We start from the raw sequence: 13,836 nt of genomic DNA, 5'->3' as shown, positions 1-13,836 counted from the left end.
GTTAGGACAATTTGGTTGGTTGCAGGCTGGTTGGTAAATTGAGCTGGAAATTTTCTTTGTTGTTGTTTCACAAGTTGTTTGATCACAGCTACTACTCCATTTATAAACTACAGCATTTATTTGAATTCATTAGCCACTGTAATTATCTGTAAAATGCAATGCAATGTGACTACCTGGAGGTGTTCTGTACTCAGACTTTGTAAAACACTCCCCCTCAGCAACATCATTTCCGTCTTGTTTGATTGGATCACTGATTTTCCCACAAGTCAGATTTCTGGCAACCCCCAATAGGAAATCATGTCTAAAATGAAGCAAACCTTGCAATTTTCCTCATTAGAGCCCTGCAAGTGCAAATGCTGATTGATAATTATACAGTCACTCCCATTCTTATAAAATCTCTTCCATTAGATTCACTTTCCACATTGACACTTTATTCAGAATAACAAAAAGGTAGGAATCTGCAGCAAAGTTTTTTAAAATCCTTGCAGTGTACATAGATCGCCCAGAGGGGAATGTGTTTTTCTCAACAAAAGTGGAGTTACTCTTTAAGAAAGATTTATTTATGGTGGAACCAAAATCCATCAAAACACCAGCAAACAGTAAACCGAGTGAGAAATTACCTAACAACCTAACAACCTAACTATAATACAATATATACAAAATGAGGAATCAGATCACAGAGAATACTGGAGATACAAGGAAGGGGGAAGGGGGGAGGACCAGGACTGGAATCAGGAAAAAGGGAGCAGGTACAAGGCCACAGGGCACAAGACAGAAGTAAGATGTAGATGTAAGACAGGAGTAGGATTAGACTCAGGATTTAACAGCAAGCATACATCTGGATGGCATGCAAACAGGCACTAAATACCCTCCCAGCAGCCAGCACCAAGTACAGATTGATACTGGGATCTGCTGGCTGCAGGAAGACACCCACTGGTGAACTCTGGAACTACAACCCGCCACCCAGGGAACCACAGTGCCACCAGCAGTTGATCAATCTAGCTCAGCATCTTGATGCAGAGGGAAAAAAAAAACATCACACAAGTTAAAGGGGACCTTTGCAACCCTTGAAACATGTTTTCTTCTGGTGAATTCAAATAAATTCTTATTCTGGATTTTATAAATGAGACGGTGCTTCTATTCCTTACCTCATCTAAAAATGTGGCAGTCGTTATTTTAACCCTTCTACAAACTAACATTTTGGCTTGAGATAAACCTCAGTGCATCATTTTCAACAACATTATACAGATGACAGAGTTGTTATTTTACAGAAACAAGAAAATCTCAAACACATTTGACAAGGATGACCACCAGAAATTGTAACTACTGGGACTTCCCTGGCTTACTGGTAATTATTCTTAATCTGTGTCTAGCAGTACTCTCTCGGGCTCACCTTTAAGTCATCAGCCATCCCTGCTTGTAGCCATCCGCCACTTCACAACCACAATCATTATAGACAGGTACATAGAACATTCTGCTCAGCACACCAACCTGACCTCCTGTTCTAGCAGCTGGTACAATCTGTTCTTGAAATATGTTTCCCTACACTACTTTATTAAATTAAAGGCTATTGCTGACATTGTAGGAGCATGCCACCCTTCCTGACATGTTTGTGTGGGTGTGAGCACACATTATATGCTGCAAATACTGAACAATGCAGCTGCAGAAAAATTCAAGGAGAACTCTGGAAAAGGGACAAAACATTGATTAAATTCACAAAGCTAACACTCCAGGATAAAGAGCTTTATTTTTTAAAAAAGTGACATATATGAAATAAATACCTTTATAATTATTTTAATTCTGTGTGAGTACGACAAAAGATGTGGTCTCAGGAGTTTGAAGGATATTAGAGGATATCAGATTCAAATTTTCATGCATTTTGCAAAAAAAAAAAAATGCTATGGGAAAAGTAAACAGTAAAAAAAATGACATGACATTCCACGCTATTGGCGGACGATGCGGGTTCCATCCCTAGTGGAGTGGGTTACAGAGATGGATCACATTGAGAAGATGGAATCCCTTTTGGCACAGGAACTGGATACTTACTGGATGAGCAATGCCACCAAACATGGCGCTCTTGAAAAATATTTAGGGAGTCCTCTGAGTTACGAGTTTTTTCGGGGCAGGGACAAGCCTTGTCTCTAATTTGATATCGTGTGACATTTCGTCTGGTTGTCCACTCCTGGCTCTGCCCATCCTTCTCTCCTCCCCCCCCCCTTTTTACTTTTCCTTCCCTTTCCCCTTTCGTCTACTCCCTTCCATTTCCTTCCTCCCCTTCCTTTTTTTTTGCCCCTACAATTCAGCTTTATGAGATTAGGTGACGGATCGTCAGCTGCCTTTGGGCCGTTTATGCTCTTTGTATCCTCTTTGAAGTTATTAAGCCAGTGTTGCCAGGTGCCACCTTACTTTTGTGGTCATGAGCCTGCCTTAGCTCATTAATATACACTGTGATTGGTCCCAGCCAGGGGCTCATCCTGTCATGTGTGGGTTGTTTATATAACACTCTGTGTGTTGGTGCATGCCTGTTTTCTTAATTTATTTAATTTTTTTATTTTTCCGTATATGTTTTTAATACCCTGTGTGGTACATTTGTAGTACTTTTGTACTATGACTGTATTAAAGTGTTACTAAACCCACAACCGTAAAGTCATTTGTATATGTAGTAAAGCATGCTTGTTATACTAACTGTAGAACCTAAACATTGTGTAAAAAGGATGTTTTGATCCTGCCTTCTCTAATCCTCCCCTTCTTCCACAGTCCCCAATCCATCTTATTATAAAACGGAGCCTAGGGGGCAAGCTGCACATGCTCAGTTTGGTGTGTATTACTAGAGAGTTTTTTTTTTCTTGTGAGATTGCATGTGATTAGCACAGAGCCAATCAGCACTGTCCAGACAGAGGGTCAGGTGTTTTGCAGCCTCATAGGACAATCAGAATGAAAACTCCTACTACAAGCTTTAACCAGTGCTCTGCTGGACACTGATTGAAGTCACAAGACTGCTCTAACTACTGATGAGAAAAGGTATTTAGCAGTTTATATTTACTACAATAATTGCATTTCCATGTTGTGTGTTCTGTGGGAGACCAGATATAGTGAATGCAGGGTCCTGGGTTTAGTAACACTTTAAAATTTTGCAATAAACACAGATTGAACATAAAAAAGACATGCCATGGTCTATCACAGGCATTAACACCTGCAGTCTTTGTTTTTCTGAGTCCCTCATGTAACATAGCTTTATAACCTGTTGATAATGGAATTAGATCTGTTATTTTTCAGCTTACTTTCACAGACCAAGCTGTCCAGAAGAAGTACCATTTAACAATGGCAGGGGTGCTTACAATGATCACATTTTATTCATATAGTTAAAAACTTTAAAATATATAAAAACAAACTGTTGTTTTACCTGCTTAAAAAGTGCTAGCTGGAGTTTGGCATTAATTTGTTAGCCAGTAATGTAAAGTCCATCTAAATCTGCTAGTCCATCTAACACAGCCCCCTCCACAGGTTGAAGATGCTGCTGTCCAAGGATGACTACCCTGCTCCTCCACAGATGCAGTAGAGTTGTCACCTTAGGGCAGGAAGTGTGTAACTGTCAGGATCACCAGATGAAAATAAAGGGGAGAAAAAAGCCTTAAAAAAATGAATGCAGCCGCAACATAAGGACCAGTAAGCTGCAAATATATTCACTTTTTGTTCTTGTGTTTAAAGTCACTTAAATCATAAATTCAAAAGTATCAATGGTGTTGATTTACTAAAATTGGACAGTGCAAAATCTGGTGTAGCTATGCATGGTAGCCAATCAGCTTCCAACTTCAGCTTGTTCAATTAAGCTTTGACAATAAAACCTGGAAGCTGATTGGTTTCTATGCAGAGCGGCACCAGATTTTGCACTCTCCCGTTTTAGTAAATTAACCCCTATGAGTTAATCTGATACCTGCTATATGAGTGCATTTTCGAATAAAATTCCTATTTTGTAAGCCTCTAATTTGTTCCAGAATATGTGGCAAGTCCAGGCAAGGCTGAGGTTTCCTGAGAACAATGCTGTGTGTAGGTTGTGTGGTTTCCCCTTACGTTAGAGGAGTTGTTCTGTTTTAAATCTTTGTAAATTGAGCCTTTTGACACAAAGGCCAAGTTCAGCTGAACAGACTGTACAATCTAGGGGCCCCAGTGTGTTACATAAAAACACTGTGCAGTATTGAAATGTTGTCCTTATTATACAAATCTTACTATTAGGCCAGGAGGGACATCTGAAAAACTCCCACTGAGGCTATCAACCCATCCAGCCCATGTACCACTCCAACTAGTAGCTGACTCCCAGCTTCCCACGAGCCACTGTGCTTTCTCATTCCAAACCATCACATGTGCAGTATGCACCTCCTTGGCCTTGGTGAGTGACAGCACACTGCACCGGTCTGGAATGGGAAGCATGGATGTGAAATGCAGAAGCACACTGGCTCCTGGAATTATTTATTTATTTCAGGTACTTATACAGTGCTGTCAATTTACACAGCGCTTTACATATATAATGAACATTCACATCAGTCCCTAACCCTCAAGGGGTGTACAATCTAAGGTCCCTAACTTACATTCATACACATATAAGGGCCAATTTAGACAGGACCCAATTAACCTACCAGCATGTCTTTGGAGTGTGGGAGGAAACCCACGCAAGCACAAGGAGAACATGCAAACTCCATGCAGGAGGCACCATGGTTGGGAATCGAACCCGTGACTCATTTACCGCAGGACAGACATGCTAACCACTAAGCCACTGTGCCACGCTCCTGGGAACAATCTCCCTGTTGAGTGTTGAGCTCATCTATGCGGAATGATTAGAGGAACTAAATGTATTCTCTCTTGAGAAGAGGAGTTATGACCAACATGTATAAATACATGGTCCACATAGTGAACTTGCTGTAGAGTTATTCACTTTAAAGTCATCACAAAAAACAAGGGGGGAATTTTTACATCTGGAGGAAAACAGATTTAATCTCCAAATATGGAAAGGCTTCTTCACATTAAAAGCTGTGAAAACATAGAAAAGACAACCTCAAGCACTGGATCTGGTCAGCTCAGTAGATTGCGTTAAGAAAGGCCTGGATTCTTTTCTAGATACACATAATATAACTGGATACTAACATTAAGTCCTCACTGGGCATTTTTACAGCTGCTGTTTTTGGTGTTTTTTTCTACAGCCAGAAAACTCCCCAGCATGTTATCTTTTGTGTCCATGCACACACAGGCTGTAATTAGCATTTTTTTGGCAGGGGCATTTTTTGGCTGGAAAAAACACTCAGAACTAGTGGGTATCCATATGAGTTTTTTAGCTGTAAAAACGCTCTAATGCTGAAAAACGCAGTAAAATGCATCAAACCAGCGTTTTTTTGAGCAGAAATTGTATTTTTTTGTGTAAAAAAATGCTAGAAAAAAGCAAACATGGAAAAATGCGGGAAAAAAGTGGCTAAACACTAATGCAAAAACACTAATGCAAAAATACTGAAAAAACTTTACACAGCTAACGTTACCAGTGCTGCTGTTTTTGGTGCTTTTTTTCTACAGCCAGAAAACTCCCCAGCATGTTATCTTTTGTGTCAATGCACACATAGGCTGTAATTAGCGTTTTTTGGCAGGGGTGTATTTTGGATGGAAGAAAAAACCTGGGACTAGTGGGTTTTTTAGCTGTAAAAATGCTCTAACACTGCAAAATGTGGTAAAACGCAGCAAACTGGTGTCTTTGGACTGTTTTGGTAAAAAAAAATGCAAACACAGAAAAAACCCAGCTAAACATTAATGCAAAAATGCTAAAGTTAATCCAGGGCATATCCGATTGCTTCTCGGATCAGGAAGGAATTTTTTTCCCCAGCTGGAGCAAATTAGATCATGTTTATTGGGGGTTATTTTGCCTTTCCCTAGATCAGGTGGGCATGGAGGTTTTCTGTTTGTGTGTCGTTTTGTTTTTTTTCCCTCTGTTGGTTGAACTGGATGGACTGGTCTGTTTTTTCATGTAAATTTGTAACTCTCCAGAGTGGGAACATTTACACCAGTGGACAGTTCAGTGATTAGCACGCAGGTCCCACAGGGAAAACATGAAGCGTATGGAAGCTGCCACCAAAACAACCTTACTTGCCTGACACTCTAGGTGTAAAACCATTTGTTATATCCCAATCTTCTACTACATTTTACTGACATCACATCACATGTAGGGGGCAGAGTAAGCCCCCTTACACACTAAGGGAATAGATAAATATATATAGTAAATCTACAATATATAGTGTAAGGTGTCCATTTAAAAAATGCAAATAATATTTAGTGGAGCTTATCTTTAGTCCATCTCCAGGCTCAGCCTCACATGTCAAGTACAATATATTCACTATCTCCCAGAAGTGAGTACATCCCTCACATTTTTGTAAATATTTTATTCTATCTTTTCATGTGACAACACTGAAGAAATTACACTTTGCTACAATGTGACGTAGTGAGTGTACAGCTTGTATAACAGTGTAAATTTGCTGTCCCCTCAAAATAACTCAATACACAGCCATTAATGTGTAAACCGCTGGCAACAAAAGTGAGTCCACCCCTAAGAGACAATGTCCAAATTGGGCCCAATTAGACATTTTCCCTCCCCGATGTCATGTGACTTGTTAGTGTTACAAGGTCTCAGGTGTGAATGGGGAGCAGGTGTGTTAAATTTCGCTCTCTGACCCCCAGTTCACATATACGTGGCTGTGCGGGCCGCATTTTGCACGGGCACCAGAGCCCATGCATTTGAATGGACTCCCATGACACACAGGGGAGAAGTCCCTGCACTTCTTTTGAAAACGCAGCCCGCACCGGAACCTCGGTTCCCAGTACAGTGGCGTTTTCCAGTGCGGGCGGCGTGCTATTAGAACTAATGGCACCCGCACGCGGGTCCATATTTCTCTGTGCGGGTGGTACGGCTACACGGATTGCACCACCCGCACAGATGTGAACCTATGGTGACGATGGAAGCCTTGTCAGTGGTTGCTGGAGAGCTTTGTTTAAAAGGTAAATTTTTCACAATGTGCTGGTAGACAATGCATACTAGCACATTATGACATTAATATGCAGGGACCTTTTTTTTTTTTTCCTTTTTTCAAGACTATACTTCCACTTTATTGTATCATCCAGGGGCGGACTGACCATTTGGAAACTCTGGCACTGCCCGAGGGCCCGGGGTCAGTAGGGGGCCCCATGATATGCCCTGGTACCTTTTCCATAGGCTTTTTTGAGTTTGGGCAAGGACACAGGGGCCCCATGATCCCCTGTTGCCCGGGGGCCCTATGAGTTGTCAGTCCACCCCTGGTATCATCTTGCTTACATGATTTGTTCCAATCTCCTTACCTGCTATCCAGGAGCAGGACAGGGAATTTTCCCAACTCCAGCACACCTGTGACAAGCAGAGTTCTACTTTTCAGACAAACTGTAGCATGTATGCTAGAGTAGTGTTTCTCAACCTTTTTTCAGTCAAGGCACCCTTTAAAATTCTGCATCCCGTTCTAAAATGTAAAAAACTATTCTACACCCATCCAGTACACCCAACGTTATAGGCAATGTTTTCTTCCAAAGCAAATAAACCTTTGCACACTGGTACCGACTACTATTCTAGTGTGTCTCTCTGTTTCTTTCCCTAAGCCCCCGTTCACATCAAGCCTGACTTTGAAATCAAAGTCAGGGGGCCCGCCAATTTCAGGTGCACATATGGAGCACAGGGAGGGTGATGGATGCACCGGGGGGCAATGATTGGAACCAATCCCCTGTTTGGCTCTCTGCAGCAGCTGAAAACCAGTAGGAGGGAGAGGAGAAGAAGCCAGCTTTCAGCTGCTGCAGAGAAAGCAATACAGGGGATTAGTTCCAGTAAATCACGCCCTCCTCCCGCACTGATCACCTTTGCTGCCCATGTCCAAGTCACCCAGCTGCCTGGGCCCCCCTGTTGGCGGGGCCCCATAAAGGAGGACTGGTGGTACCCTCTTATCCTTGACCCTGCCTAGATAGCATACCCCATGTTTTTGCACTAAAAGTATGAAGATTTTAGTTATAATTCATATTTGTATGACGATTTAAAACATTTAAAAAAAATATTCATTATGTATTTTTCCTCTGTAATTTCGAAGTCTGTTTTATCGTTTGTTTGTTTTTAAGATGTGATTGGCAGCAGAGGACTAGAAGCTCCTCCCGCATGGGCTGGGAAAGAGCTGGGTCATGTGACAGCTGTACATAGATTATAAAAAAAGGTACTTTTAATTAAAATTAATTCAGTGCCATCTGTGACGGACGCGGCATCGGACCCCCAGCCCTTCTCACCAACTCGTGACCGAAGGACTAGCCAATCTAAAACCATGCTGTCACGTGTGTAACAATGCCACGCTCAGCTGCACCCTGCAAAAAGATTTTCCAGCTAATGGACCACAATCTATGTTCCACAGCCTGAGAGCGATTGTTAGGTTAATTACGCAATTAACCCTTCACACTGCCACCACCGCCTTTTTGTACGGAGAAGGGGGAAACTCGTCAATCTTAGCAGTAATACTATGATGTTTGAATAAGTGTCTGTATACATACTGTCACCGCACGCAGATGTATTCAGAAGTTTAAAACACACAGTAGCGCTCTTCAGAGACAGGGATTCTTAGTTTGCATTAAAGAACTTCAGAAACAGTTCAACACTTTTCAGATAATAGGATTTAATTACTAAAAAGGTCAAAATGGTGCAAATAAAATATTTACAGAAAAAGATGTAGCCTATATATATATATATATATATATATATATATATATATATATATATATATATATAAATACAGAGAGCAATACCACAAGAGAGAGATAACAGAAAGAAGTTTAGAGAGGTAGAATACTTGCCGTCAGCCTTCGTTTAAGCAGATCAAGGTCCTGAACAAAAGGGTCCCGTTCTCCCAAGTTGGTTCCTGATGTTAAAAATGGAGAATACTTCAACTTATCTCTCTCAGGCCTGACAGCCTATTTTCTAGTCCACCAGCAGGGTGTCTCCTTAAAGCAGAGAACCAATCGCCTCATTTGGGGAGGGTGTTTAGGCAGAGAACTCTGCTATGACCAAATCCCCCACACATTTATACCATGGTCAATAATCTTCCATAGGTACATGGAGCATCCTATCCACTGGTAGGATAGTATGCAGAATCATCTGCTGAATGTCTAGATATCAGATGACATATCTACCTGTGACGGTTAAAGAGATATCGCTTTCTGCTCTCAGGTAGACTTAATCTAGGGGTGTAAGATATCTGGCGACTCACATTAAACTGAGCTATCTGAATATATGCTTTGTTCGATTGTATGTATTCCCTATTGTAAGTTATGAAAAGTGGTTTTTAAATGGGATATATGTTTTACGGCTATCTCGGAATGTCTTTCATGTCCCGTGAAGGACTGGTTTATAGCTTTACGATCATCTCCAAGCAAGAGTCTCACAGACATACTGGGCCCAGGCTAATTGGGGTTTATAACCATGAAGCTATCCAGCTGTGCCTGATGCCTTTTGACCTCAGCATATACACAGACCACATTCCTGAGGGAGAGGGATTGGAGGGAGAGAGAATGATACAAGATGGGGAATCTTGAGCAAGATGGATGACCGTGTCCATATCTGTGTGCCCAATTGCTACACCATCATCCATATATATATAAAGAGAAGAACTAAAAAAAATTAAACAGTGTGTGTTTAGTATTACTAACTGAATCCTAAAATAATATTAATGAACTTTCTTGTTCTCTTTAGTGGACTACAGAACAACTCCCTCATGGTTAAGGAGATGAGGAGAGTGTTTGTAATTCAAAAAATAATTCAGCTCAGGGCGACAATGATCCTGCTCCATAGATACAGTGCAGTGAGCGAGATTTTGTCACCCTAGAACAGGATGTGAGTCACCTGCAGGATCACAAGGTGAAAAAAAGGAAAATATCTAAATAATGAAGTCACTCTCCTTGGACGATTCCCCATACTGTAGAACAGGCTAACCACTTGCCCCCCAGAGGACTGACCCTCCTTCCTGACCAGACCTTTTTTGTGATACGGCGCTACGTTACTTTAACTGACAATTGCGCGGTCATGCAGCACTGCACCCAACTGAAATTTATGTCCTTATTTCCCACAAATAGAGCTTTATTTGGTGGTATTTTATTTTTGTTTTTTGTGCTATAAACAAAAAAAGACTAACAATTTTGAAAAAAAACAAAACAATATTTTTGACTTTTTGCTATTAAACATGTCCAGTAAATAAATTTTAAAAAATCAAATTTCGTCATAAATTTAGGCCAAAGTGTATTCTGCTACATGTCTTTGCTAAAATCCTAATATGTGTAAATTAATCAGTTTACATGAAAGTTATAGCATCTACAAATGGCGATATATATACTGGTATTGTTTTATTATACTAGTAATGGCGACGATCAGCAACTTATAGCGCAACTGCGGTGGGCATTCTGACACCTAGGGGGATTACTGACTGTCACTGACATCCCCAGTGACACTAACACAGTGATCAGTGCTAATAAAAAGCACTGACACTGTACTAATGACACTGGGTAGGAAGGGGTTAACATCTGGGACGACCAAAGGGTTAACTGTGGCTGTGTGTGCTTTACTAGGGAGGCATACTGTTTTGTATTGCTCTGCTACGCAGAGCAATACAAAGCAGCATGCTGGAGAGATCTGTATTGTTTACATACAGACCTCTCCACAGTCAGTGATAGTTGGAAATCACAGGGTGCCGGCGGGGAATCTCCCAGGCTGGGACCCACTGATTGACAGCTGTAGCCGCCAATGGCAGCGCGGGTATGACGCACACATGCCCCCTTACCTGGCAATACAAAATCACGTATATATACACGTGATTTTGTGCAGCCCTGCCGCCCTGTGGCAGTATTTGTGTTATAGGGCGGCGGGGAAGAGGCTAATAACAGCTGCAAAAGACTGCCATTGAGGAAGGACACACCGAATGCCACAGGGGAATCATAGCCCTGGGGTCCCCAAGAAATAAGTAGCTTATAGGTGACACAACACATCAGTACCCAACCAAAAATAAAATGTCATTCTGGGTAGAAGGTGACATTAAGCCCTGGTTTAAACTGATGTGATGTGGCATTCACAGCGTTTTCAGTGTGAATTACGCACCGCATCAGAATCGCATCCCGTTCATGCGAACCGCTGTGGGTGTGTATGTAAAGTTAACAACACCCCGAAAGCGGTCCGCAAAACGCGGTGAGATGTGCAGAATCGGATCGCATAGGTGGGAATATCCATGCTATCTGATTCTAGAGCGAACCCAAAAAAGGGTCCTGCACGTTTTTGGTTTGGGTGCGGTACAAATAGAGCCATACAAAATGTATGGCTCCAATTGCACCGCAAACAAATCGCATGTAATTTGTACAGGAATGTGGTGCGGTTCCTGTGCGAATCACATGTGATATACCGCACTGCACATATGTGAACCCAAGCTTAGACTTCTTTTTCTGCCTGAACAAACACAGGTCTGCAGGTTCAATGTATATTAATTACCAAGAACACACTCTGCCATCCTCCCTTCCCCCAGTGTACTGGACAAATCAACCTTCTGCTGGTAGATCTATAATTACATTCCCTTGTTAATACATACCGCATGCTCATGAATGGTAGACAGCACAGCAACTGCAATGTGACGGAAGGACAGACAAGCAGAGATAGACAGATAGCTAGCTATACATAGAGGGCCAGATAGACAGAAGTCACCTCTGCACATTCATTGAATGTCATAAAAGGAAACTCGTCACTGTCCACATTTTTTCCTTTAATATAACAGATGTAATAAATGAGACATAAGCGGTCATACAGCATATACATTTCTGTGTAGTTCATGGTAATTGAAAGGCTTACGTTACTTATCTTCCATGGAAGGTCACCTTCCATCCTTCAAGGACAGCAAAGCTAAAAGGAAGATGATATTTTGGTTGGGAGGGCACTTACCTGCTGTGTGTGGGGTGACGGATGGGGGAGATAGGAGCCCAGAGAGGATGAGGGTCACCACAGTGGGCTGGAGGAGAAAGAAGCGCATACTGGCAGTACAGGCTGGACAGCTTGGCACGGACGCTGCAGTGTGCAGGATCCTCTGATGTATGAAGATTCTTCTCTGTTGTAGAAGACTCTCCTCTGATGTATGCAGACTCTCCTCTGACGTATGAAGACTTCTCTCTGCTGGGACAGGGATGTACCATGAAGGCTGCGCGTTGCATCAGCCCCCAGCTCTGCCTGTGATGTGAAGCTTCCCAGAGTCATTAGTGAGATCAGCACATGGTTGCTACACTGCTAACTCACATCCTTCCTGAAGTCATCACAGTACTGAAGAAATATCACATTCAATGCAGACAAACAGCTAATTACCTGCATAAAATACATCAATGGGAGCTGGTTTACCTGCCAAACGTCCGTCCAGGAAAAACCCACATCTGCACACGGCCAGAAAAATGCCTCTACTAGGAGATTCTGGTGTATTTTTTTTATTATCACCATGAATGCAGCTGCATGTTATTTCATGTTGCCATGCACATGCAGGCATTTAATCGCAGTGATCAGGAGCAGAAAAATGCCCCAAAGCTGCATTTGAAGAGGTACTTTTGAGCATAATTTATTTGCCTATGTGCATAAACGCACATAAACATGCGTGTGAATTTATTCTAATGGTAAGAATAAACAAATTTTCTAGCTGAGTTTACACTTATATGCTTATAAATAACATACGCCTGTAAATACATGCAAGTATGTGCAAAATACACACGCAAGTACACAAAATTAGAGGCGTTTTCGCCAACTTCTGACAGAGCATTTGGAACACGTCTGTGCACATTAGGCCTAAGGGCTGAAAAGCAGCAGTATATCAATTTTAAAAAAAATGTTTTTCAGTTTAACAAATTCTGACCATACACAGCCCCATCTGGACTGATCTATTCTTTTAATTTCTCATTTTAAAGGATAAGTTTGCCTTTTCGTAACATGTTAGCCAATAAACGGCTGCAGTACCTGGGCGATGATGTGAGCCATAGGTTTACTATGGGGGATCCACTGTTGGCTGTCCCTCCTCTATACTGAAGCTGCTCCTGACAGTTGATCATGTAACCGGACTGGATCGCTCTCAGAATAGGTAAGTATTGTGTTGGAATACAATGTTCATGTATTTATGTACAACAACTACATCGGTGAAAGTATTCAGTGGAGCTATATTATTCAACCAGTAGATGGCAGTGTTTATAAGAGAGTGGCTGCATCTATGGTCATACTTATATTCAGGGTGGAACATGTAACATGTTACAATCTGACCGGCCTTGCTCTTTGACAGCTAGTGTTGGATCCCCCCCCCAATAGCTGTCAATTAAAAAAAACGTGGCTGTGCAGGCTCTGCCCACTCACAGCATTCTGTGAGAGACTACAAGTCCCAGAAGCCTTAGCGGCTGCCAGCTTGTAGTCCTCAATGAACATTGATTCTTCCTGTTATTATATCTGCTTGCTTGTACATCCTATATGAACAAGCAGATATTCTGACAGATCTGCAGGAGACCTGCATGGCACCAGCGATCTTCTGATCCTTGGTGCAATGCTTTACAGGCTCCTGCAGACAAAAATAATAAGTGCACATGTTGTTACCTGCAAAACAAATATGCATTTATTATTTTTTATTAAAAGGTGAAATTATCCTTTAAAAAAAAAGTGCAAGACAAGATAAAATGTAAACACTATGGGGGAGATTTACTAAAACTGGTACAGTTGTGCCTAGTAACAAATCAGCTTCTCGGTTTTATCCCTGGTTC

At 41.7% G+C, this 13,836-nt stretch overlaps 1 protein-coding gene across 1 annotated transcript in view; it reads right to left on the bottom strand.

Annotated features, from left to right (window-relative positions):
- Positions 1–12,356, bottom strand: part of EMB (embigin) — a 51,444-nt gene extending 39,088 nt beyond the window's left edge. The window contains exon 1 of the mRNA XM_089682700.1: positions 12,002–12,356. Within this exon, the coding sequence (XP_089538826.1) occupies positions 12,002–12,089 (88 nt within the window). The 5' untranslated portion in view covers positions 12,090–12,356. The remainder of the gene's footprint in view (positions 1–12,001) is intronic.
- Between the last annotated feature and the right edge of the window lie 1,480 nt (positions 12,357–13,836).

This window comes from Staurois parvus, unplaced genomic scaffold (genome assembly GCF_062004578.1).
Source record: "Staurois parvus isolate SC_StPar_1 unplaced genomic scaffold, SC_StPar_1.0 ptg000294l, whole genome shotgun sequence".
NCBI classification, from domain to species: domain Eukaryota; kingdom Metazoa; phylum Chordata; class Amphibia; order Anura; family Ranidae; genus Staurois; species Staurois parvus.
The sequence above is the reverse complement of the archived record's forward strand: the minus strand, read 5'-3'. Positions and strand labels throughout refer to the sequence as shown.